The sequence below is a fragment of the Ranitomeya variabilis genome, chromosome 3, assembly GCF_051348905.1.
Source record: "Ranitomeya variabilis isolate aRanVar5 chromosome 3, aRanVar5.hap1, whole genome shotgun sequence".
Taxonomy (NCBI): Eukaryota; Metazoa; Chordata; class Amphibia; order Anura; family Dendrobatidae; genus Ranitomeya; species Ranitomeya variabilis.
This window is the reverse complement of record NC_135234.1, coordinates 569,216,284-569,240,448: the sequence shown is the minus strand read 5'-3', so window position 1 is coordinate 569,240,448 and position 24,165 is coordinate 569,216,284. Positions and strand designations below refer to the sequence as shown.

Sequence of the window (24,165 nt, the reverse complement as noted above, 5' to 3'; positions counted from 1 at the left end):
GGTGGTGCGCACCCAACGTCAGACACACTGTTGTAACATGAGGGGCCCTGGGCCTGTACCGCCGGCCACAAGAGAGTTCACCCACCCCCAGGTCAAACATTGGTCTACCACTTCCACAGTTATCTCTCACACTTCCACCAATGTTTAGTCTATGCGCTGACATCCTTCCATACCTGCCACTGACAATACCATTGTGTTGACATGTATGATGGTACTTAACATAGTCAGGGGCAGTGTCCTCTATTTACCACAGTAAATACTTTGCGCTAAATTAGTAGGTCTGAAACAACGCAGAGGATCCCACCCCTGAACCTAATGATTGCACCCTTTAGTGTTTTTGTTTTGTTTTAATGCGAGACATTCACATTTATTTGTTGTTTTGGACTACTAACTGGCAGACACTCATTACAATCGGCCTCCGTTGACCAGACCACTGCTGCCCATGTACCCCTGGAACCAATTATAAAGTGCCTACAGCCAGCCCATTTTAGTATGTTAGGCCTTCGAGGCCTGTCTGAGGTCCCTCCTTCCACTAGGCCTCCACTGACCTGACCACTTCTGCCCGTGTACCCCTGGAACCAATTCTAAAGTGCCTACAGCCAGCCCATTTTAGTATGTTAGGCCTTCGAAGCCTGTCTGCGGTCCCTCCTTCCACTAGGCCTCCACTGACCTGACCACTGCTGCCCGTGTACCCCTGGAACCAATTCTAAAGTGCCTACAGCCAGCCCATTTTAGTATGTTAGGCCTTCGAAGCCTGTCTGCGGTCCCTCCTTCCACTAGGCCTCCACTGACCTGACCACTGCTGCCCGTGTACCCCTGGAACCAATTCTAAAGTGCCTACAGCCAGCCCATTTTAGTATGTTAGGCCTTCGAAGCCTGTCTGCGGTCCCTCCTTCCACTAGGCCTCCACTGACCTGACCACTGCTGCCCGTGTACCCCTGGAACCAATTCTAAAGTGCCTACAGCCAGCCCATTTTAGTATGTTAGGCCTTCGAAGCCTGTCTGCGGTCCCTCCTTCCACTAGGCCTCCACTGACCTGACCACTGCTGCCCGTGTACCCCTGGAACCAATTCTAAAGTGCCTACAGCCAGCCCATTTTAGTATGTTAGGCCTTCGAAGCCTGTCTGCGGTCCCTCCTTCCACTAGGCCTCCACTGACCTGACCACTGCTGCCCGTGTACACCTGGAACCAATTCTAAGGTGCCTACAGCCAGCCCATTTTAGTATGTTAGGCCTTCGAAGCCTGTCTGCGGTCCCTCCTTCCACTAGGCCTCCACTGACCTGACCACTGCTGCCCGTGTACCCCTGGAACCAATTTTACAGTGCATAGAGCCTATTTTTTTATTTTATTTAATATTAATAAAGCCATGATGTACTACGCTGTACCACGCTATGAGCTACCCAGTTGACAATTCTTTTGCGAGAAAAGCCATCCCACCCCTCCACCAGCATGTTAAAGACCACATTGTCCTTTCATTCTGTCAATCTGTGAGTCCAAAGGTACACCTGACAACAGACACATGGAGCGGTAGGCATGGCCACGGAAGGTTACGTGTCCTTTGTGGCGCAATGGGTTAATGTATTGGATGCATGGTCCACACAGGGGACAGCCTGGTAAGTCTGTCTGCAGTCCCTAATTCAAGTTGTCCTCAAATGAATAAATCTGAGCTTCAACCTTCTGGCTCTCATTAAGTGCTGTTTTTAAAAATTGGTGGTTCCGGCCTACTAACGGTGTCTGCCCCTGCCTGGTGTTGTCCTCAAATGAATAAAGCTGAGCTTCTACCTTCTGGCTCTCTTTAAGTGCTGTGTTTTTAAAAATTGGTGGTTCCGGCCTACTAACGGTGTCTGCCCCTGCCTGGTGTTGTCCTCAAATGAATAAAGCTGAGCTTCTACCTTCTGGCTCTCTTTAAGTGCTGGGTTTTTAAAAGATTGGTGGTTCCGGCCTACTAACGGTGTCTGCCCCTGCCTGGTGTTGTCCTCAAATGAATAAAGCTGAGCTTCTACCTTCTGGCTCTCTTTAAGTGCTGGGTTTTTAAAAGATTGGTGGTTCCGGCCTACTAACGGTGTCTGCCCCTGCCTGGTGTTTGTCCTCAACTGAATAAAGCTGAGCTTCTACCTTCTGGCTCTCTTTAAGTGCTGTGTTTTTAAAAGATTGGTGGTTCCGGCCTACTAACGGTGTCTGCCCCTGCCTGGTGTTGTCCTCAAATGAATAAAGCTGAGCTTCTACCTTCTGGCTCTCTTTAAGTGCTGTGTTTTTAAAAATTGGTGGTTCCGGCCTACTAACGGTGTCTGCCCCTGCCTGGTGTTGTCCTCAAATGAATAAAGCTGAGCTTCTACCTTCTGGCTCTCTTTAAGTGCTGGGTTTTTAAAAGATTGGTGGTTCCGGCCTACTAACGGTGTCTGCCCCTGCCTGGTGTTGTCCTCAAATGAATAAAGCTGAGCTTCTACCTTCTGGCTCTCTTTAAGTGCTGGGTTTTTAAAAGATTGGTGGTTCCGGCCTACTAATGGTGTCTGCCCCTGCCTGGTGTTTGTCCTCAACTGAATAAAGCTGAGCTTCTACCTTCTGGCTCTCTTTAAGTGCTGTGTTTTTAAAAGATTGGTGGTTCCGGCCTACTAACGGTGTCTGCCCCTGCCTGGTGTTGTCCTCAACTGAATACAGCTGAGCTTCTACCTTCTGGCTTTCGGCCTATAGTATCAGATATTAAACTGCATTTGGCCTACTAGTGTGGTTGGGCCCTTAAAACAGTGTCTGCTGCTCTTGGGTTTGCTACTCCACTGAACAAAGCAGTGCCGCCTGTTTAGTCCTGTTACCAATTTTGAACTGCATTTAGCCTACTTTATTCTTTGGCCCTATATCTGTTTCCTCCTCATCCTGCCCATTGCCCAGCCACTGCTAGATGAGTCTGCTGGTACATTGACCCAGACCACTACATTCCCCTTGCACTCTACACAGCCAGAATCTGACCCTGCTGAAAGTAAGGTTCCCCTTCCCGCATGTTATACCACCTTACACAGGGACAAAGAGGAAGGTGCAGATGAAAGTGCAGGTTCCTTCATCAGGTGGGGGGGGCATACTCGTTGGCGACGTCACTGGCACAGGGCCCCTCAGAGTACGCAAAAGTGTCGCTGCTGGTGGGAGGCGCCCCCGCCGTGAAAACACACCGCTGTACTTTGAGGGGCCCTGTGCCAGTGCCAATGCCAACGAGTGGGCCCCCCTGCTTGCTTAGGATCACAGCACTTGCAAACTTGACATACTTACCTCTCACTGCTCCACCGCCGTGACGTAGTCCACGTTTCCTGTGCCCACTAAAACCTTGAACCAGCCCTACCCCCCACAACTTTTGCCAAATGACCCCCAATTTCCAATGCCCAACTATTATTATAAAGTTAATAAAGACTGACAAGCTTCAGAAACAAGAATGGATGTTTTTGGCATTAAAATGGGCACTGTAGGTGTTTTCCTGGCCTCCACTCACTGCCGACTATGCTTCCCCATTGACTTGCATTGGGTTTCGTGTTTCGGTCGATCCCCGACTTTCAGCGATAATCGGCCGACTGCACTCGACTCGACTCTGGACAAAATCGGGTTTCACAACACCCGACTCGACCTTAAAAAAATGAAAGTCGCTCAACCCTAGTGGTCACCATCAATGCTGATCCTCTCTCTCAGGGGGAGATTACTGAATTTGTGGCTGAGGTGAAACTCCACATTGGGGTTCTACATTCCGAGCGGGTTACATGTAAGGTGCTCAGGAATCTTCCTGCTCAGGTGGTTTTGGGTTTTCCTTGGTTGTCCATGCACAACCCGGTAATTGACTGGAAAACTCAGGACATAATTCAGTGGAGCGAGTTCTGCCAGGAGAATTGCCTGGCCACATGTGTGGCTGCGGTGACTTCAAACGTTCCGGAGTCACTTCTGGATTTTGTGGATGTGTTCTCTGAAAAGGGTTGTTCAGAGTTGCCGCCACATCGTCCCTATGACTGTTCTATCAGGTTTAAACCAGGGGCCAAGTTGCCTAAAGCAAGGATGTTTAACATCTCCGGTCCGGAGAGGCAAGCGTTAAAAGATTATATTGCTGAAAGCTTGAGCAAAGGGCACATCAGGCCGTCATCCTCGCCGGTGGCAGCAGGGTTCTTCTTCGTGAAGAAGAAAGATGGCAGATTATGCCCGTGTTTGGATTTCAGGGAGTTGAACCAGATTACGGTTCGTGATCCATACCCGATGCCACTGATACCAGATTTGTGCAACCAGGTGGCGGGTGCTAAGTGGTTTACCAAGCTTGACCTCAGGGGGGCGTACAACCTCATAAGAGTCCGTCAAGGTGATGAGTGGAAGACGGCTTTTAATACCCCTGAGGGTCATTTTGAAAATTTGGTGATGCCTTTTGGGTTGACTAACGCACCTGCAGTGTTCCAACATTTCATCAATGATGTGTTCTCGCATGTTTTGGGGAAATTCGTTATCGTGTACCTAGATAACATCCTCATATATTCTTGCGACCGTAATGCTCATTTACATCATGTCAGGCAGGTGTTACAGCTTCTCAGAGAATAAGCTGTATGCTAAACTTGAGAAATGTGTATTTTCTGTTCAAGAGTTGCCTTTCTTGGGTTATATTGTGTCTGCTTCTGGCTTTAAAATGGACGCCGCTAAGGTGCAAGCGGTGCTGCATTGGGAACGTCCTGATAACCTGAAAGCACTTCAGCGGTTCCTTGGGTTTTCTAACTACTATAGGAAATTTATCAAGGATTTTTCCATCATTGCTAAACTGCTAACTGACATGACTAAAAAGGGTACCAATTTCTCCGTTTGGCCTGAGGCTGCTGTGCGCGCATTTGAATTTCTTAAGAACAGTTTTGTTTCAGCCCCCATTCTTGTGCAGCCAGACGTATCAAAACCCTTTGTTGTGGAAGTCGATGCGTCTGAGGTTGGTGTGGGGGCGGTACTATCTCAAGGCTCATCTTTGAGTGGTTTGCGTCCGTGCGCCTATTTCTCCAAGAAACTGTCGTCCGCCGAACGTAACTACGATATCGGCAACAGAGAGTTGTTGGCAATCAAGTTGGCCTTTGAGGAATGGCGACACTTCTTGGAGGGGTCAGTACATCAGGTTACTGTTATTACCGATCATAAGAATCTGCTGTATTTGGAGTCAGCCAAGCATCTGTCCCCCCAGGCAGGCTCGCTGGACATTGTTTTTCACGCGGTTCAATTTTGTTGTCACTTACAGACCGGGGTCTAAAAACACTAGGGCGGATGCTCTGTCCAGGTGTTTTCCAGGGGGTGAACCTCGGGAAGATCCAGTACCCATCCTCCAAAAGGGTGTTGTGGTTTCGGCTCTCACTACCGAGGTTGAGGCTGAGATTGCCGAGGCTCAGGAGGAGGTACCATCTGAGCTTCCCATCAACAAATCTTTTGTACCGCTTCATCTCCGCTTAAAGGTTTTGGCGGAGCATCATGATGCTGTCCTGGCTGGCCACCCAGGGGTTAGAGGTACCTTGGAGTTGGTGTCACGTCGGTTTTGGTGGCCCAAGATCCGACAGGACGTGCTCTCATACGTGTCAGCTTGTACCACGTGCGCTAGGGCTAAGACGCCCCGCTCCCGTCCTGTTGGCACACTACTTCCTCTTGAAGTACCTGGTAAGCCATGGACGGAAATCTCCATGGATTTCATCAATGATTTGCCCTCATCAGCTGGGAACACGGTCATCTTGGTGATTGTTGATCGGTTTTCTAAAATGTCGCACTTTGTATCTTTGCCTTCGTTGCCTAATGCTAAGACTCTGGCTCAGGTATTTGTGCAGGAGGTGGTCAGACTTCATGGGGTTCCATCTGACATCGTGTCTGATAGGGGGTCTCAGTTTGTGGCAAAAGTTTGGAAAGCATTTTGCTCACGGCTGGGGATCAAGTTGTCTCATTCTTCGGCGTTCCATCCTCAGTCAAATGGTCAGACTGAGCGTATGAACCAAAATTTGGAACAGTACCAACGCTGCTTTGTCTCTGATAACCAGGAGGAGTAGTCTACCTTTCTTCCTTTGGCTGAGTTTGCCATCAATAATCACCACCAGGAGTCGTCTGGGGAGTCTCCGTTTTTTTGTGTTTACGGGCTACATCCTCAATTTTGTACCTTGAGTCAGAGGGGCTCTTCCGGCGTTCCGGAGGAGGATCAGTTAGGAGCACAATTGTCATCAGTCTGGAGGAGAGTTAAACAGCGCCTGTTGAGTGTGGGTGCTAGGTACAAACGTGTGGCTGACAGTAGGCGTGTGCCAGGTCCGGACCTGAGTGTGGATGACTGGGTGTGGTTATCCACAAAAAACATAAGACTCAAAATACCATCCCTTAAATTGGGTCCACGGTTTATTGGTCCATTTAGGGTCACCGCCGTCATTAACCCAGTAGCGTACCGATTGGAGCTCCCTACGGTGTATAAGATACACAACGTGTTCCACAGGTCTCTTCTAAAGAAGGTGGTGGGTTCTGTGGACGCGGCGCCTATGCCACCTCCAGTCTTGGTGGATGGTAATTTGGAGTTTGAAGTCTCCAAGGTGATTGACTCTCGTGTAGTGCGTCGCACTTTACAGTACTTGGTACACTGGCATGGTTATGGGCCTGAGGAGAGGTCCTGGGTACCAGCCTCGGATATTCATGCGGATCGGCTGGTCAGGTTTCTTCATCGTCGCCATCCAGACAAGCCGGGTCCTATAAGCCGTGAGGGCCCTGGGGTCCCTCGTAGAAGGCGGGGTACTGTCATGTCGGACGCTGTTCAGACCAGGTCGTTCGACAGACAGCGGTAATTCCGCTTTTGACCACTATTTGCTCATTGGCGTCGGCTAGATTTTATCTAGCTGTTCCGGGGTTAATTTACCTGATCCTCGGATTGGAAGCTGGGCCATGCCCATTGTCTTTAAATTGTTCTCCTGATCATTGGGCGTCGCCGATTATAGCTTCTGTCTTGTGCGTTGTTATCTCGGTCGGAAGTGGAGAGCTGGTTGTTGGAGATTCGTTGCTGGTGGTGTATTTTCCTTAGTCTTATTTACTCCTTCCTATATTTGTATTTATTTTGCCCTGCACATTTATAGTGTATTCCTGAGTGACTGCGGCGTGGTGTATATTTTCCTTTATCTTTTTCTGTGCTAACTGTGGGTATTGGTGTATTACCTCTTCACTGTGTGGTGGGCGGAGGTTTCAGCCTAGGGTTGAAACAGGAGACAGGGTGAGGTTCGAGGCCTGGACATGCACACCATCAGTGTAAACTCCAGGTAGAGGGTCAGTCAGGATTTCCCTAGTCTGAGGGAAATTGCAGGGGCCCGGGTTATTAGCTCTCGCACACCTAGTCTCCCCATGACAGCACCTCACCAGAAAAGCGACATTAATATTTAGTAGATCCTCCTTTTGCAAAAATAACAGCCTCTAGTCGCTTCCTGTAGCTTTTAATGAGTTCCTGGATCCTGGATGAAGGTATTTTTGACCATTCCTCTTTACAAAACAATTCCAGTTCAGTTAAGTTTGATAGTCGCCAAGCATGGACAGCCCTCTTCAAATGATCCCACAGATGTTCAATGATATTCAGGTCTAGGGACTGGGATGGCCATTCCAGAACAGTGTAATTGTTCCTCTGCATGAATGCCTGAGTAGATTTGGAGCGGTGTTTTGGATCATTGTCTTGCTGAAAGATCCATCCCCTGCGTAACTTCAACTTTGTCACTGATTCATGAACATTATTGTCAAGAATCTGCTGATACTGAGAGGAATCCATGCTTCCCTCAACTTTAACAAGATTCCCGGTGCCGGCATTGGCCACACAGCCCCAAAGCATGATGGAACCTCCACCAAATTTTACTGTGGGTAGCAAGTGTTTTTCTTGGAATGCTGTGTTTTTTTGCCGCCATGCATAACGCCTTTTTGTATGACCAAACAACTCAATCTTGGTTTCCTCAGTCCACAGGACCTTCTTCCAAAAAGAAATTGGCTTCTCCAAATGTGCTTTTGCATACCTCAGCCGACTCTGTTCGTGGTGTGCTTGCAGAAACGGCTTCTTTCGCATCACTCTCCCATACAGCTTCTCCTTGTGCAAAGTGCGTTGTATAGTTGAGCGATGCACAGTGACACCATCTGCAGCAAGTTGATGCTGCAGCTCTCTGGAGGCGGTCTGAGGATTGTCCTTGACTGATCTCACCATTCTTCTTCACTGCCTTTCTAATGTTTTTCTTGGCCTGCCACTTCTGGCCTTAACAAGAACTGTACCTGTGTTCTTCCATTTCCTTACTATGTTCCTCACAGTGGAAATTGACAGGTTAAATCTCTTAGACAGCTTTTTGTATCCTTCCCCTGAACAACTATGTTGAATAATCTTTGTTTTCAGATCATTTGACAGTTGTTTTGAGGAGCCCATGATGCCACTCTTCAGAAGAGATTCAAACAGGAGAACAACTTGCAAGTGGCCACTTTAAGTAGCCTTTCTCATGATTGCATACACCTGGCTATGAAGTTCAAAGCTCAATGAGGTTACAAAACCAAAAAAAGTGCTTTAGTAAGTCAGTAAAAAGTAGGTAGGAGTATTTAAAACAAGAAAATGATAAGGGTGCCCATACTTATGCACCTGCCAAATTTTGTTTGAATGCAGATTGCACATTTTCTGTTAGTACAATAAACCTCATTTCAAGGCAGAAACATTACTGTGTCCAACAGTTATTAGATATATGAAACTGAAATAGCTGTTGCAAAAAAAACAATTTTTATAAAACATTAAGCTTAAGATTAATAGGGGTGCCTAAACTTTTTCATATAACTGTATGTCTGAGGGTATTATTGTTGCATAGTTTGGTCGCAGAAGAAACTTGTGGGAGTAGATTATATGGGGTAATTCAGCTTTCATCTACACATAACACGAGGTACATGCATCAGCTTCTTAATACAGCATAACAGGACGTCTAAAAGACCGTTTACCAGAGAGAAAGTGAAACCAAAGTACCAGACTATGCATTAAATTCAACTAAGCATATAACAGTAACAACATCGCCATCTACTGTCAGAAAAGTGTAATCTCCTCCTGCACACAATTCTGTATCTGTTGCATATCTGCCAACAGTTATAGTATGTGATGTCTTACAATGCTGCAGCATGTCTCTATGGAATAACGATCATCATGTAGTCCAATGTTCTCCAACTCCAGTTTTCAAGAGTCACCAACAGATCTTGTTTTCAGGCTATCCTTATTACTCCTGAGGTTATAATTCCATCAACTGTGCAATACTAAGGAAATCCGGAAAACATGATGTGTTTGTGGTTCTTGAGGACTGGAGTTGGGGATCACTGATGTAGTCTATTGATTGCAACGATACAGGAATGTAGTAAAGGTTCTCATTTTTACCCAATGCCTTCATTTTGGTTCTAAGTGCAATATTTAGCAGTGGAAGTATTTAAATGATCATTTTCTAGAAATTTTCTCTCTCTGCAGAAATTGCATTTTGCATCTGAATGATCATCCTGAAATGTCATTATAAACAATGGTTGATTACAACATTAAGTCAGTAATCTGGGGTGCAATACAAGAGTGTATTGAAATTATTTTCTTTTATCATATTAGCACAACCAAGCCTGCTAGTACTAATCTTACAAATCGAAGTTCAACCACAACTACCACCTACAATGTCAGGGAAGAAACCAATGATCTGCCAAACAGACGTTCGACCACTACTACCACCTACAATGTTAAAGAAGAAGCCGGTGATGGGCCAAAAAGAAGTTCCACCACAACTACCACCTACAATGTAAAGGAACAAAGCAATAATGCACCAAACACACGTTCCTCCACAACAACCAGCTACAATATTATGGAAAGACCCAATGATGTACCTAGCAGACGTTCAACCACTACTTCTAAAGTTACTGATTACCAGGATGTGCCAAACAGACGGTCAACTACCTCTTCATCCTACAAAGTCACTGATGATACCTATGATGTTCCATCTCGCCGTACAACTACTTCTTACAGAGACAACACTGATGGACCAAATTCTCGTTCGAATGTGACTGTTACTCATGAGACAAGGTAAATTAATAACAAAAAGAGACATTCTCTATAAACAACTTTTAGCCTCTTTATAAATTACAATTATTGTAAAGGGGTTGTCCTTGACATGTCTAAAACTAGGGAAGAAGTGTAACATACTGACTCCTAATGGGGAGTAATATCACATGCCTGGCAGTTGTCAAGTGGTCGGTCATATGCTCATATGCAATTTGAATATTTGTTAGCACATGCTATCTCTTTATCTATATTAAGACCATTCAGATAAGTGGGAGAGAAGAGAAGTGGTTGACACAAGGATCACAAGTATGAAAATTGCACATAAGCAGTCAAGTAAGATAGAAAGAGTAGAATCCTAACAGTGAGTTTATTGCACCTTGTTAGGATTCAGCATGCTACAGTCCCTCCCTGGTTTTAGACATGGCCCAGGTAACCCCTTTAAAAATAATATTCACAGTTTATTTTCGGTATTTAATTTGAATAATTATAATTACAAATATTGTTGTATTTGGGAATGTTTTTCAAAATTAGCACATGGATTTGTCTTTCAGTTATTCATCTCTTCCGAATTCATCTTATGGAGATGTAAGGTACTGAAATATTACATTTATAGTATACTTATTTTCTAAATACTTTTATTCATTAGTGAAGTAATCACTATATAACCCACTAACGAGTACATATATTCACATATTTCTCACCAGTTATACAATTGTTTCTAAACAGCAAGAGGATGTCACTTGTTAATTACAAAAAAATGTCAATTAAGCCTAGATGGGAGGTTTGCCTCAATAGAGCCCAATAACAAAGCTATTCTATGTGCATGAAGCCTGATACTGCAACTTACCAAGAAACATTTCCATATATGATTATCTGAGCATAAGTATTAACTTACATTCTATTCAGACCAGTGGAGTAATTAATGCAAATACAAAAGATATACATAACATATAGAGCATAGCTCCCCATTCAGAAACCCCCATTTAATCTATATTACATAAAACACAGGGAGTTACAATTAAAATATTAGATGCAGGTTTGTAATCATAGGTACATATCTCATGTACACAGCCAATGAAGCTGCTTAGGACTAACTGCGCCCATCCTCCTGACTGCTATTGTCTAATGGATGGGTGCATTTTGTACAGGTCACATGAAAAGGACTGCTATATAATTTTACTATCAAGACCCCTCTCCTATTGAGAACCCCCTGTCTGTAGTTATAGTCTAAGTTTTACTGCAACTTTTTTAGATCCTAATTTACTAGAATCAGTAATAGCATTGACATATAGTAAAAATGAATCCTTTCTTTTAGCCGGAACTCCTCCTCGAATTCATATGGATCAAACATTGTATCCAATTCAATTAAAACCGTTTACTCTACATCTGATCGGTAAGTATCAGCAGCGCACACACTTGTGGACACTTACAGCTGACTGGACTTATCTCCAAGCATTATGATCAAAGTTTAAGTGGATTTTGCATGTTATCCCAGGTGACTGACAAGCCTGCCATTCTGCATAGATTGGCAGTGTCAGTACTAGCTTACCTTAAAGAAGCACAATTTTTTCCTATTAACATATTGCAATCACCAGATTATCAATTGCTCACTTTGCCTTTCTACTCAGTAAATTCTTATTTTTTTCTTTGCTCTTTGTAGAAACAGGAAGTCTCTTGTCCCTGCATTTATCATTCCCCTCTTCAACTCCTGACCCAGCTGCTCCCTCCTCCCCCCTGCCAGGGACTTTTGCAGTTACACATGTAGGGAAAATTGACCTCCTGTTTCTACATAGATAAAGATTTGTGAACCCAAACAGTAAAGTTTGGCATCCGTACCGAACACCTACTATCCGAGCATGGACACTGAACATGGACTTCACCAGGAAGTCCGTGTTACTGTTTGGGTTACAACCCTCGAACACCGGGTGTTCGCTGCGCTGTCATGTTCATGACAGCGTGGCAAACAATGTTTCTGATTGCCAGTAAAATCATCACTGCCGGTCAGAGAGCCATAGCTCTCACGCTATCAAATGACAACGTGAGCAAGCAGCTGTGATCGGAGGTATAAAGTTCACCTCCAGTCACTGGTGTCAGCTGATGGATGGGGCTACTGCTCCCATCAGCCGATGGCCTACTGATGCTAATAACAGTGAGAGCAGGATAGGATGATAGTATTTATAAGCCTCCACCTGCACTGTAAATAAATAATAAAAAAAAAAAAATGGCTTGGGTTCCCCTGTATTTTTGATAACCAGACAGGTAAAACTCACAGCTGGGGGCTGCAACCCTCAGCTATCAGCTTTAGTAAGAATAGAGAGTTCCCCATGCCATATTTAGAATTTTTAAAATAATTAAAAAAAACTGTGTGGGGTCTCCCCCATTTTGACAACCAGCCTTGCTAAAGCAAACAGCTGGGAGCTGGTATTATCAGGCTGGTAAGAAGCCATAGATATTGCCCACCCCACCAGCCTAAAAATAGCTGCCAGCAGCCACCCAGAATTTTGGCGCTTTGCCCAGCTCGTTCCACTTGCCCTAGAGCAGTGGCAAGTGGGATTCATATTTGTGAGGTTGATGTCACCTTTGTACTGTCAGGTGACATTAAGCCCTCAGATTACTAATGGAGAGGTGTCTATAAGACAACTATCCATTATTAATCCTATAGTTGTATGATAAATAAACACAGAATAATGCCCTTTATTTGAAATAAAACAAAACACACTTTTAAATTTTTTATTTAAAAATAACAAACATAGTTATTCTCACCTAACACTTAAGGTACCGTCACACTAAATGACTTTGCAGTGAGAACGACGACGATCCGTGACGTTGCAGTGTCCTGGATAGCGATCTCGTTGTGTTTGACACGCAGCAGCGATCTGGATCCCGCTGTGATATCGCTGGTCGGAGCTAGAAGTCCAGAACTTTATTTCGTCGCTGATCACCCGCTGTCATCGCTGGATCGGTGTGTGTGACACCGATCCAGCTATGTGCTCACTTGTAACCAGGGTAAATATCGGGTTACTAAGCGCAGGGCCGCGCTTAGTAACCCGATATTTACCCTGGTTACCATTGTAAAAGTTAAAAAAAAAACCACTACATACTCACCTTCTGATGTCTGTCACGTCCCCCGCCGGCGGCTTCCCTGCACTGAATGTGTCAGCGCCAGCCGGCCATAAAGCAGAGCATAGCGGTGACGTCACTGCTGCTGCCGGCGCTGACACATTCAGTCAGTGCAGGAAGCTCTCGGCAGCAGTGCGTAACCCTGTGGGCGCCGGGGGACGTGACAGACATCAGAAGGTGAGTATGTAGTGTTTTTTTTTTACTTTTACAATGGTAACCAGGGTAAATATCGGATTACTAAGCGCGGCCCTGCACTTAGTAACCCGATGTTTACCCTGGTTACCCGGGTGCTGCAGGGGGACTTCGGCATCGTTGAAGACAGTTTCAACGATGCCGAAGTCGTTCCCCTGATCCTTGGTCGCTGGAGAGAGCTGTCTGTGTGACAGCTCCCCAGCGACCACACAACGACTTACCAACGATCGCATCGCTGGTCGTGAACGTTGGTAAGTCGTTTAGTGTAACGGTACCTTTAATTCCACTGAAATCCTCATCTCCTGTAATAAAACAAAATTTAAAAAACAACAATATCCCTCACCTGTCCATCGTTCTGTGCCACACCGTAATCTGTGCCTGGAGGATAAACAGTTTTCAACCAAGTGCCAAGATGCAACTGTCCTGGCTGAGAACAACTGATGCTGTGACATCATCAAGGTTACCGACGGTCACTGAGGCTGTGTTTCCAGCCAGGCTGAACTGCGGTGACCTCGGTGAGATCCCCGCTAGCACTGTGAGAAAGTCGCAAGGTGCAAAGGCGAGTTCACCGCAGTTCAAATTTACCGCAATGAATTTCTCCAGGTGAACTTGTCTCTGCACCGTGAGACTTTCTTACGGTGCTGGTGGGGATCTCACTGAAGACATTCCAATTATATTGCATATTACAATAGTCACAATTTTATTCATTTAAATTTATTGCTGTGGCATGCACATTTATTTCTATTCTGTCTTGAGGACAAAAAGCGTTATTAGGTGTCTGTCTATAAGTATGTTTATGTGTACTATTTTCATTTATCAGATCTGTCATGGAAAAGGATATGTGTACTTATTGTCGCAAACCACTTGGCATTGATGCCAAAATGATTCTGAAAGACATGAACATTTGCTGCCATGCCACATGCTTCAAGGTAAGTGAAACAGCCAATATAACACATGTAAGATAACGGATCTAGTTGGATGAACACGTTGGATGAACAAGGAAGATAATGTAACATTACCAGTATCTAACAATAAAACTGATATTCACTGAGTAGGTTATAGTTCATTTACAGGAAATTGGTCTTGTACTTGTAGTGTCCAATCAGTACTTATAAAGAAGTGATGTAGCTCCATTCATATATGATGATTATTAGTGTTCATGTTCTAGTTCTGTAACATAACAAGCAAACCTTGAACTAAAATATCTATTTATTAATATTGATTTAAAGCAAAAAACAAACAGCCATATACCCTCAAGACCCAAAAAGTAATATATTAGTTGTTTATTCTTAATTTTTTGGTGCATTCTGAATAAATCTAAAGCTTCCTCCCTGATGTAATGGGATGATTTAGGCTGATATTAGAATACTTCTTTGTATTTGGACTTTGGGCTACAGCCAAGATCTTTCCACAGTCACTGTGTTAAATGGAGAAGCTTATTGTACAGCAGTATACACAGTAACTTTGCGTTGTGTTGCTATTATTTTTAATTTATTTTTTAAAGCAAACCTATTCAATACAAAGTGTATACCAGTTATACTCCTGTGATTTTGTAAAGGGAAGAACTGATTTGCTTGTAATCAATAAATATAAATGCGTAAACCCTAAAACCTCCTTAGAACTAATGGGATTGACAATTACTGGATAATGCTAGCTGAGAATTACTTTGCATCAAGAAGTAAATGTAGTCAGCTCACCTTTTATAGTGTGCCTAGACCCACTTCTTTAGTCAGCACACCTTTTATAGTGTGCCTAGTCCCACTTCTTTAGTCAGCACACCTTTTATAGTGTGCCTAGTCCCACTTCTTTAGTCAGCCCACCTTTTATAGTGTGTCTAGACCCACTTCTTTAGTCAGCACACCTTTTATAGTGTGCCTAGACCCACTTCTTTAGTCAGCACACCTTTTATAGTGTGCCTAGTCCCACTTCTTTAGTCAGCACACCTTTTATAGTGTGCCTAGTCCCACTTCTTTAGTCAGCACACCTTTTATAGTGTGCCTAGACCCACTTCTTTAGTCAGCTCACCTTTTATAGTGTGCCTAGTCCCACTTCTTTAGTCAGCACACCTTTTATAGTGTGCCTAGACCCACTTCTTTAGTCAGCACACCTTTTATAGTGTGCCTAGACCCACTTCTTTAGTCAGCTCACCTTTTATAGTGTGCCTAGACCCACTTCTTTAGTCAGCTCACCTTTTATAGTGTGCCTAGACCCACTTCTTTAGTCAGCACACCTTTTATAGTGTGCCTAGACCCACTTCTTTAGTCAGCACACCTTTTATAGTGTGCCTAGTCCCACTTCTTTAGTCAGCACACCTTTTATAGTGTGCCTAGACCCACTTCTTTAGTCAGCACACCTTTTATAGTGTGCCTAGTCCCACTTCTTTAGTCAGCACATCTTTTATAGTGTGCCTAGACCCACTTCTTTAGTCAGCTCACCTTTTACAGTGTGCCTAGACCCACTTCTTTAGTCAGCACACCTTTTATAGTGTGCCTAGACCCACTTCTTTAGTCAGCACACCTTTTATAGTGTGCCTAGTCCCACTTCTTTAGTCAGCACACCTTTTATAGTGTGCCTAGTCCCACTTCTTTAGTCAGCACACCTTTTATAGTGTGCCTAGACCCACTTCTTTAGTCAGCTCACCTTTTACAGTGTGCCTAGACCCACTTCTTTAGTCAGCACACCTTTTATAGTGTGCCTAGACCCACTTCTTTAGTCAGCACACCTTTTATAGTGTGCCTAGTCCCACTTCTTTAGTCAGCACACCTTTTATAGTGTGCCTAGTCCCACTTCTTTAGTCAGCTCACCTTTTATAGTGTGCCTAGACCCACTTCTTTAGTCAGCTCACCTTTTACAGTGTGCCTAGACCCACTTCTTTAGTCAGCACACCTTTTATAGTGTGCCTAGACCCACTTCTTTAGTCAGCACACCTTTTATAGTGTGCCTAGTCCCACTTCTTTAGTCAGCACACCTTTTATAGTGTGCCTAGTCCCACTTCTTTAGTCAGCACACCTTTTATAGTGTGCCTAGTCCCACTTCTTTAGTCAGCTCACCTTTTATAGTGTGCCTAGTCTCACTTCTTTAGTCAGCACACCTTTTATAGTGTGCCTAGACCCACTTCTTTAGTCAACACACCTTTTATAGTGTGCCTAGACCCACTTCTTTATTCAGCACACCTTTTATAGTGTGCCTAGACCCACTTCTTTAGTCAGCACACCTTTTATAGTGTGCCTATACCCACTTCTTTATTCAGCTCACCTTTTATAGTGTGCCTAGTCCCACTTCTTTAGTCAGCTCACCTTTTATAGTGTGCCTAGACCCACTTCTTTAGTCAGCACACCTTTTATAGTGTGCCTATACCCACTTCTTTAGTCAGCTCACCTTTTACAGTGTGCCTAGACCCACTTCTTTAGTCAGCACACCTTTTATAGTGTGCCTAGACCCACTTCTTTAGTCAGCACACCTTTTATAGTGTGCCTAGTCCCACTTCTTTAGTCAGCACACCTTTTATAGTGTGCCTAGTCCCACTTCTTTAGTCAGCACACCTTTTATAGTGTGCCTAGACCCACTTCTTTAGTCAGCTCACCTTTTACAGTGTGCCTAGACCCACTTCTTTAGTCAGCACACCTTTTATAGTGTGCCTAGACCCACTTCTTTAGTCAGCACACCTTTTATAGTGTGCCTACTCCCACTTCTTTAGTCAGCACACCTTTTATAGTGTGCCTAGTCCCACTTTTTTAGTCAGCTCACCTTTTATAGTGTGCCTAGACCCACTTCTTTAGTCAGCTCACCTTTTACAGTGTGCCTAGACCCACTTCTTTAGTCAGCACACCTTTTATAGTGTGCCTAGACCCACTTCTTTAGTCAGCACACCTTTTATAGTGTGCCTAGTCCCACTTCTTTAGTCAGCACACCTTTTATAGTGTGCCTAGTCCCACTTCTTTAGTCAGCACACCTTTTATAGTGTGCCTAGTCCCACTTCTTTAGTCAGCACACCTTTTATAGTGTGCCTAGTCCCACTTCTTTAGTCAGCTCACCTTTTATAGTGTGCCTAGTCTCACTTCTTTAGTCAGCACACCTTTTATAGTGTGCCTAGACCCACTTCTTTAGTCAACACACCTTTTATAGTGTGCCTAGACCCACTTCTTTATTCAGCACACCTTTTATAGTGTGCCTAGACCCACTTCTTTAGTCAGCACACCTTTTATAGTGTGCCTATACCCACTTCTTTATTCAGCTCACCTTTTATAGTGTGCCTAGTCCCACTTCTTTAGTCAGCTCACCTTTTATAGTGTGCCTAGACCCACTTCTTTAGTCAGCACACCTTTTATAGTGTGCCTATACCCACTTCTTTAGTCAGCACACCTTTTATAGTGTGCCTAGTCCCACTTCTGTAGTCAGCACACCTTTTATAGTGTGCCTATACCCACTTCTTTAGTCAGCACACCTTTTATAGTGTGCCTATACCCACTTCTTTAGTCAGCTCACCTTTTATAGTGTGCCTAGACCCACTTCTTTAGTCAGCTCACCTTTTATAGTGTGCCTAGACCCACTTCTTTAGTCAGCTCACCTTTTATAGTGTGCCTAGTCCCACTTCTGTGTACTTAGATACATGTAATACAGAAACAATTTCAATTCCATACTCTTTAACGAAAGTCTAAATTACCCCCTTCATGACGGGGCCAAGTTCTGTCTTTTGCGTTTTATTTTTTTCTTCCCCTTCTTCCCAGAGCCATTATTCTTATTTTTCTATCCATATAGACCTATAAGAGCTTGTGTTTTGCAGGACGAGTTGTACTTTTGAATTACACCATTCATTTGTACATTAATGTACTGGAAAACGAGAAAAAAATCCAGATTGTGGTAAATTGTTTTTATGGTGCACATTTTGTGGTAAAAATGATCGTGAAATATGATTCTTCTCATCAATACCACGGCGATACCAAACATGTCCAGGTTTTTTCATTATTTCAGTGGTGGAAAAAAAATCTGAATTTTGCAAAATACAATTTTGGGGTTGTGTCGACATTTTCCAAAACTCATAATGTTTCCATTTTTCAGTCGATGGAGCTGTGTGACAGCTTATTTTTGCAAGATGACCTTTTCATTGATACCATTTTGGGATAGATGTGATGTTTTGATGGCTTGTTACAGCATTTAGTTATGGAATTGCAGCGACCAAAAATAACGTAATTTTGGCATTCCTGAATTTTTGGGGTTTATTGTGTTTACCGATCAGGTTAGTCATTTTTATATTTTGATTGACCTCACTTTTCTGAATGTGGTAATACCACTTATATGTATTTTTATTATTTTCATTTTTAATGGGGAAAAAGGGTACGATTTAAACTTTCAGTATTTTTTTTCATATTTTTTTAACCATTTTTTTACTTTTCACTGTTCTTGTTAGTCTCTGCAAGAGATTCGAAGCTACAATTGTCTGATCCCATGTACTATATATAGCGATGCCATAGCATCGCTCTATCTAGCAGAAATCGCTGTTGCTTTGAAGCCCGGCTGCAGGCTGGGTCTCAAATGAGCTGCATAATGACAAGCATGGAGGTTTTCTACAGAACCCCTGCTATCATATCAACCCATCGGTGACCCGCATAACCTCACACGAGTGCCTATGGGTGCATGGAATGATGAGCCCCCTTGCAGGCGCTTGTTAAATGCCACTGTTAGAGAACAACAGTAACACAAGTGACGCCTACCACTACATTAACTAATACTTTTTATTAAGTTATACAGGTATTTATAAATATACTGTATATATTTTAGACAAAGAGTTAAATAATATATATGCAAAATGTTATATTATACTATATTACTGATGTCCCCAAATAACTAATTATACATGGTTTAAGAAAAAGAAACCTAGAAAAAAAATCCAAAGAAAAACATATGAAAATACATTGCAGTTGACATAGAGAGAGCTGAGATCGTCATTCTATTGATATGAAAAATGCCTTTTCTTTTAGTGTGAAGCATGTTCTGGCACCTTAGAAAATCTTAAGGCTGGAGACAGTATGTGGATCTATAAGCAGACTATTCACTGTGAGCCTTGCTACTTTGCTGCAAGAGGTAAGTACATAAGGAAACACGCTAACTGACAGCATAAGGGAATCATGATTTTAAACACATGTATTAAAAGTTGTTTTGTCATGTTTTATCTCACTTACCTTTTATTGTTGGGCATAACCCTTAATCATCTATCCATAGGATCGGTGATGATTCAAAATGTCTCTCCAAAATGCTATGCATGAGCACCATTACCGTAATTCTACATGGGCCCGTCAGCGATAGCTGAGCACATTGTTAAAATATCTTTGCTCCATTTGTTCTTTTTTTCAACTGCCAAGATCCCACATGTTTGGCTGTCATTCCATTTTGGAGCTCTCTCCTTGGAATAGGTGGGGACCTAGAGGTCAGACATTCACTGACCAGCAACTTTTCACGTATCCTAGGGGTTTCCTCAAATATGTGATAGGCTTTTGCATTAGACTTTAAATGGCCTTTCCATTGGTATTTGACAAACTAAATGTTAGGGCTAGCGGAACGCACCGAGTAAATATAGATGTTATTATTGGTGCATTTGCAGCCCGGGGTCCACCGTGCAGGAGGAACCTGCTGCTAGCAAATGACGGCACTATATGGTGGTTTAAGCGACCTCTGTTACTTCACAGAGTCGCACGGAAACAAGACGCTGTGCCCTGTTAACCCCACAGGAGTTCACAGCTAACTGCCGAGCTGAAGGCAGTCTGTGGTCACACACACATACATCTCCTCACCGGAGAAGCCGGTATTCTAGGGGCTTATTTCAGCCGGGGCCCTAGATCCACACACACACAATCTCCTTGCCGGAGGTGCCGGCATTCTAGGGGCTTATTTCAGCCGAGTCCCTGAACACACACATAAATGTGACCACACTGGCGCATGCACAAAATTGATTCAATACTAGCGCATGGCCGTGCGGTCATGAGAACCTTAAATAGCTGCAGCAAGAACAGGACCTTCCTAGAAGGACCAATAAGAGGCTGCTACAGAGCCTGAGCACCTTCAGGACCTTCCTGGAGGACCAATGGATTTAGCTGCAGTATCTGAACATGTGACCCTCGATCTCCACTGAGAGATCTTACTCTGGGCATGCTCAGAACGAGAAAAGCAGGACTTAGTCCCAGAAGCGTCTGCTCGCCGCTGCCCAGTACTGGCTTTAATGGCAGAAACTGGAAAAGCAGCAGTGACCCTTTGGACAGAGTCAGACTAAGAAAGACGCTGGGACCGACATCTCCGCTGAGCAGGCTCCACTGCGGCTGGAGAAGGATGGGAGACCGCAGCGGAGATGGCTCTAGATTCCCCATGTGCAGAGGCGGGATCTCGACCCCTAACATTAAATGGAATAAATTAATATGTACAAGGTTTAAGTCCATTGATTAAAGCAATTTTATCAACCGCTTTACAAATGAAAATAATGTAAACAAAAGGAATTAGTAAATTGTAATTAAGCAAAATGTGAATAATAACTGAATCTATTAATGTGTAAAATAGTGATCTAAGTATCAGTAAGATAGGCGGTGGCTATGCATAAGCTCTCTGATAGATGCTTTGTCTCAGTCTCAATTATAAAAACCTTTGTCTAAACAAAAAGTCTTTCCTTTAACTTGTTCATAGCGCAAAGTGAACAATCCTCTCTTACCACCAAATAAACATCACCCTTAGGGTACATTTCTATAGTGTCCTGCCTGTCTTATGGCAACCAGCAGGAGCACACTACAAATTATTAGCACAGACATGTTATAATTTCTATTATCACTGAGATCAGATGCATGTGCCCGCACAGCTCTCACAGGGCAAAGGGAAAATACCTTTATTATGCAGTCCAATAGCCATGTTCAAGTCCATTACATTTTACATGTGGCTAGCTACCTCCCTTCCTCCATGGAGCCTTATCTCACCAGGATTGTCAGATGGATTGCCTTTTCTATTGTTTGGCTTTGTTCTTACCTTGTTCTTACTGTTTTCTCAACTTGCTCAAAGTAACTTCAGATTTTCATATCTAATTATGGTAAATCAAGTTGCACTTTTTTAGAGAAATGGAAGAACCCTCACCTCTGATGAAACCATGAAACAGTGATATGTCAAGATCTTTTCAAACAAGCCATGCTTATTTTGAATTAACAATACATTAAAGATATGTTAACATATAAAATCCATTCCATGCATCTGAATAGTTTTTCTGTAGGATGTGAACATGTTTTTCATATGGACATAAATTATATAAGGAATCTGTTGTGTTCTGTCACATAAACATACATGTATAGTGGTAGAAGTCATCAATAGACCTGATTATCCACCTTGGCTATTAGGAGGAATAGCCAAGGTGGATAACCAGGTCTATTGATGACTTCTACCACTATACATGTATGATGATCCTTTGATGGTCTAGTAGTAGCACAGAAATTAAAAACATTTAGTGTTATGTGCAGTCCAAGTTCTCAATCTGAAATTGGCCACTTTTTTGACCTGTCTGTAAAAAATATAAGGTGTCCGTAAATTTTTTGAAGATGAAGAAAATCATAGAGATTATTTTGATTGTAAATATCATAATTTTTCAGCTTAAAGTGAATGCTGCTAATGTGTGAATTATGGGCTGTAGACATGCATGTTCTGAGGGTGATTGTTTAGTAAGCTATCTGGAAAAAATCAAAAGTCAAGTTGGCATATCTCCTATGAGCATGTCCAATTTGGCCTCCAAAAGTGTAGTCAGACTGGTCACATCTCCAGCTGCAAAAGACAGAAACTAGGTCACAGTATTGGACTATAGTGCAAAAGACTGATGGCATGACAAATCTTAGACACGTTTGTCAGCAGTGAACAAATGAGAGGAAGAGCAACATCAGTTATTTCACAAATCACATTAACTCTGGTTATTTTACGCACAAGCCATGTTTTATTAGTTAGATTAGGATCACTCCAGCTGTATGTGGTGTCATAGATGTGTTACTTAAGGCAATATCGTATTATTTTGTATATAACCCCTAAAATATTTTATTCTTTCTTTTCCAGAAAAATGGATCATCTAAAACTGTAAACCAAGAGAAGACATATGAAACATGGCTCAATAGCACTCTTTCAAACAACAGGGGTGGGGGTATATAGGATAACGATTAAACTCATTACTATTTAAATATATTGGGCTTTAGGAATAATAATGTAATATTGTATAAGTCGTGTTAGAGCCTTAGAACATCCTGTTGTCTCCCAGACTGAATAATACAATATATTGCTGTCTAACAATACACTTAATAGGATTACTGTGGTTTAGCCATTAGTCTACACGATAAGGAATGAATGTAGACAGGTTTCTTGCCAAATAAATCTGATATGATGGGTTTATGTCAGGGATCACCGAAGCAGCTTCATTACACAATATTTTAACTCCTGAGGTATTGTCAGAAGACTATTTTCTACACATCTGAGAAAAACAGTCCAATTATTCTAATCCAATGCAGAGTTAGATCAGATGTCATTCCAGTGCGGTCCAGTGTTTTTCATGGACCCATACACTTGCATTGCCGATTTTTGATCAGACCCTCGGATCAAAAAGGACACGTCTCCAATTTTTTCCTCTGACCACTTGGTTCAAGGAAAAAAAAAATTGGACATGTGCATGGCCCCATATCATGGGTACAAGTATAATCTGTGTAAATCACGGAGAGCACTCGTACAAGAAAATCGGTTGTGTGCACGAGCCCTTAGGCTACTTCTGTTTTAGACGCTTTTTTGCTTTAATATTTGTAAGTTACAGGTAAATCCAGAGGAGTAACAAATACTGATGGGGCCCCATTGCAAAATTTGGAATGAAATCCTACTCCACCATGACCACCTTCATCAGCAAATGTCTCATTCAGTCTCCATAGTGATCACTAAATGTACATTATGTCTGAAAGGAAATGGACTTGCTTCGTTATTGGACCCTATGAGTGCATCCGAATCACAGAAGACTTGCCATGTACTGCCATGTGAAAGTGGTCCATTTCTAAAGCCCATTGGTCTAAATAGGACATGAATGTGTTTTTAGTAGGAATTTGAGCCCAATGGGCATTTGTATAGGGAAGTGAATACTATGTCTTATATATATATTCTAATATATCCAGCAGTTAACAGTGCACATGTTATCTTTCCTAATCTAAACAAAATTAAGATACTCTATTATGGTTAGCCCTAATTTTAAATATTTTTATTTTTTTCTTCTGTTACATGATTTATTAACAAATTTTCAGAATGTATCAGTAAATTTGTTAGATAGATTAAATTGAAATCATGCGTTTGGGACTTCTTATGTTAAGCACTTATAGTGGCACAAATATATTTTCTTCTATGGGTATATTTAGTCATTTAACACTAAAACTATGTTTTATGATCAAAATGTAAACTTTTTTTCTGTTTTGATAAACATGAAATGTCAACTATAAGAATATATAATTATTTTAATACCAATCCTTTCTTGTTGAGATTTATTTATCTTTTAACATCAGCATGATAATAACAAACATATTACATATCAATAAGGAATTACTTCTGGAGCCTATGAGCATCAGGTATTTCGTACTTATTCCAGGGTGCATTTGGTTAAACTATAGCTGAGATACGCCAAATAATCTTTGAATACATGAAGAATGACATGAAAAACAATCAATTCACAAGAATGCTATCATTTCTTATAATTAACAGTGTAAAAATGTCAGAGGCTTTAGAAAATGAGTGACATAGCTGCCCTTATACCACCCTTGACCCCTTGGTTGAAGAATAAACAACTTGATATGGAC

At 42.6% G+C, this 24,165-nt stretch overlaps 1 protein-coding gene across 5 annotated transcripts in view; it reads left to right on the top strand.

The window, feature by feature from the left end:
* The window catches only part of SCEL (sciellin), a 118,216-nt gene extending 94,380 nt beyond the window's left edge, over nucleotides 1–23,836 (top strand). For 4 of the 5 annotated variants that reach the window (XM_077297200.1, XM_077297202.1, XM_077297203.1 and 1 more), the window contains 6 exons: nucleotides 9,584–10,048; nucleotides 10,579–10,617; nucleotides 11,343–11,420; nucleotides 14,160–14,268; nucleotides 19,318–19,420; nucleotides 22,403–22,553. In XM_077297200.1, the coding sequence (XP_077153315.1) occupies nucleotides 9,584–10,048; nucleotides 10,579–10,617; nucleotides 11,343–11,420; nucleotides 14,160–14,268; nucleotides 19,318–19,420; nucleotides 22,403–22,419 (811 nt within the window). In that variant the 3' untranslated portion in view covers nucleotides 22,420–22,553. Of the gene's footprint in view, nucleotides 1–9,583; nucleotides 10,049–10,578; nucleotides 10,618–11,342; nucleotides 11,421–14,159; nucleotides 14,269–19,317; nucleotides 19,421–22,402 lie in introns of all 5 variants that reach the window. The other variant, XM_077297199.1, reaches the window with a different exon arrangement.
* The last annotated feature ends 329 nt before the right edge of the window (nucleotides 23,837–24,165 follow it).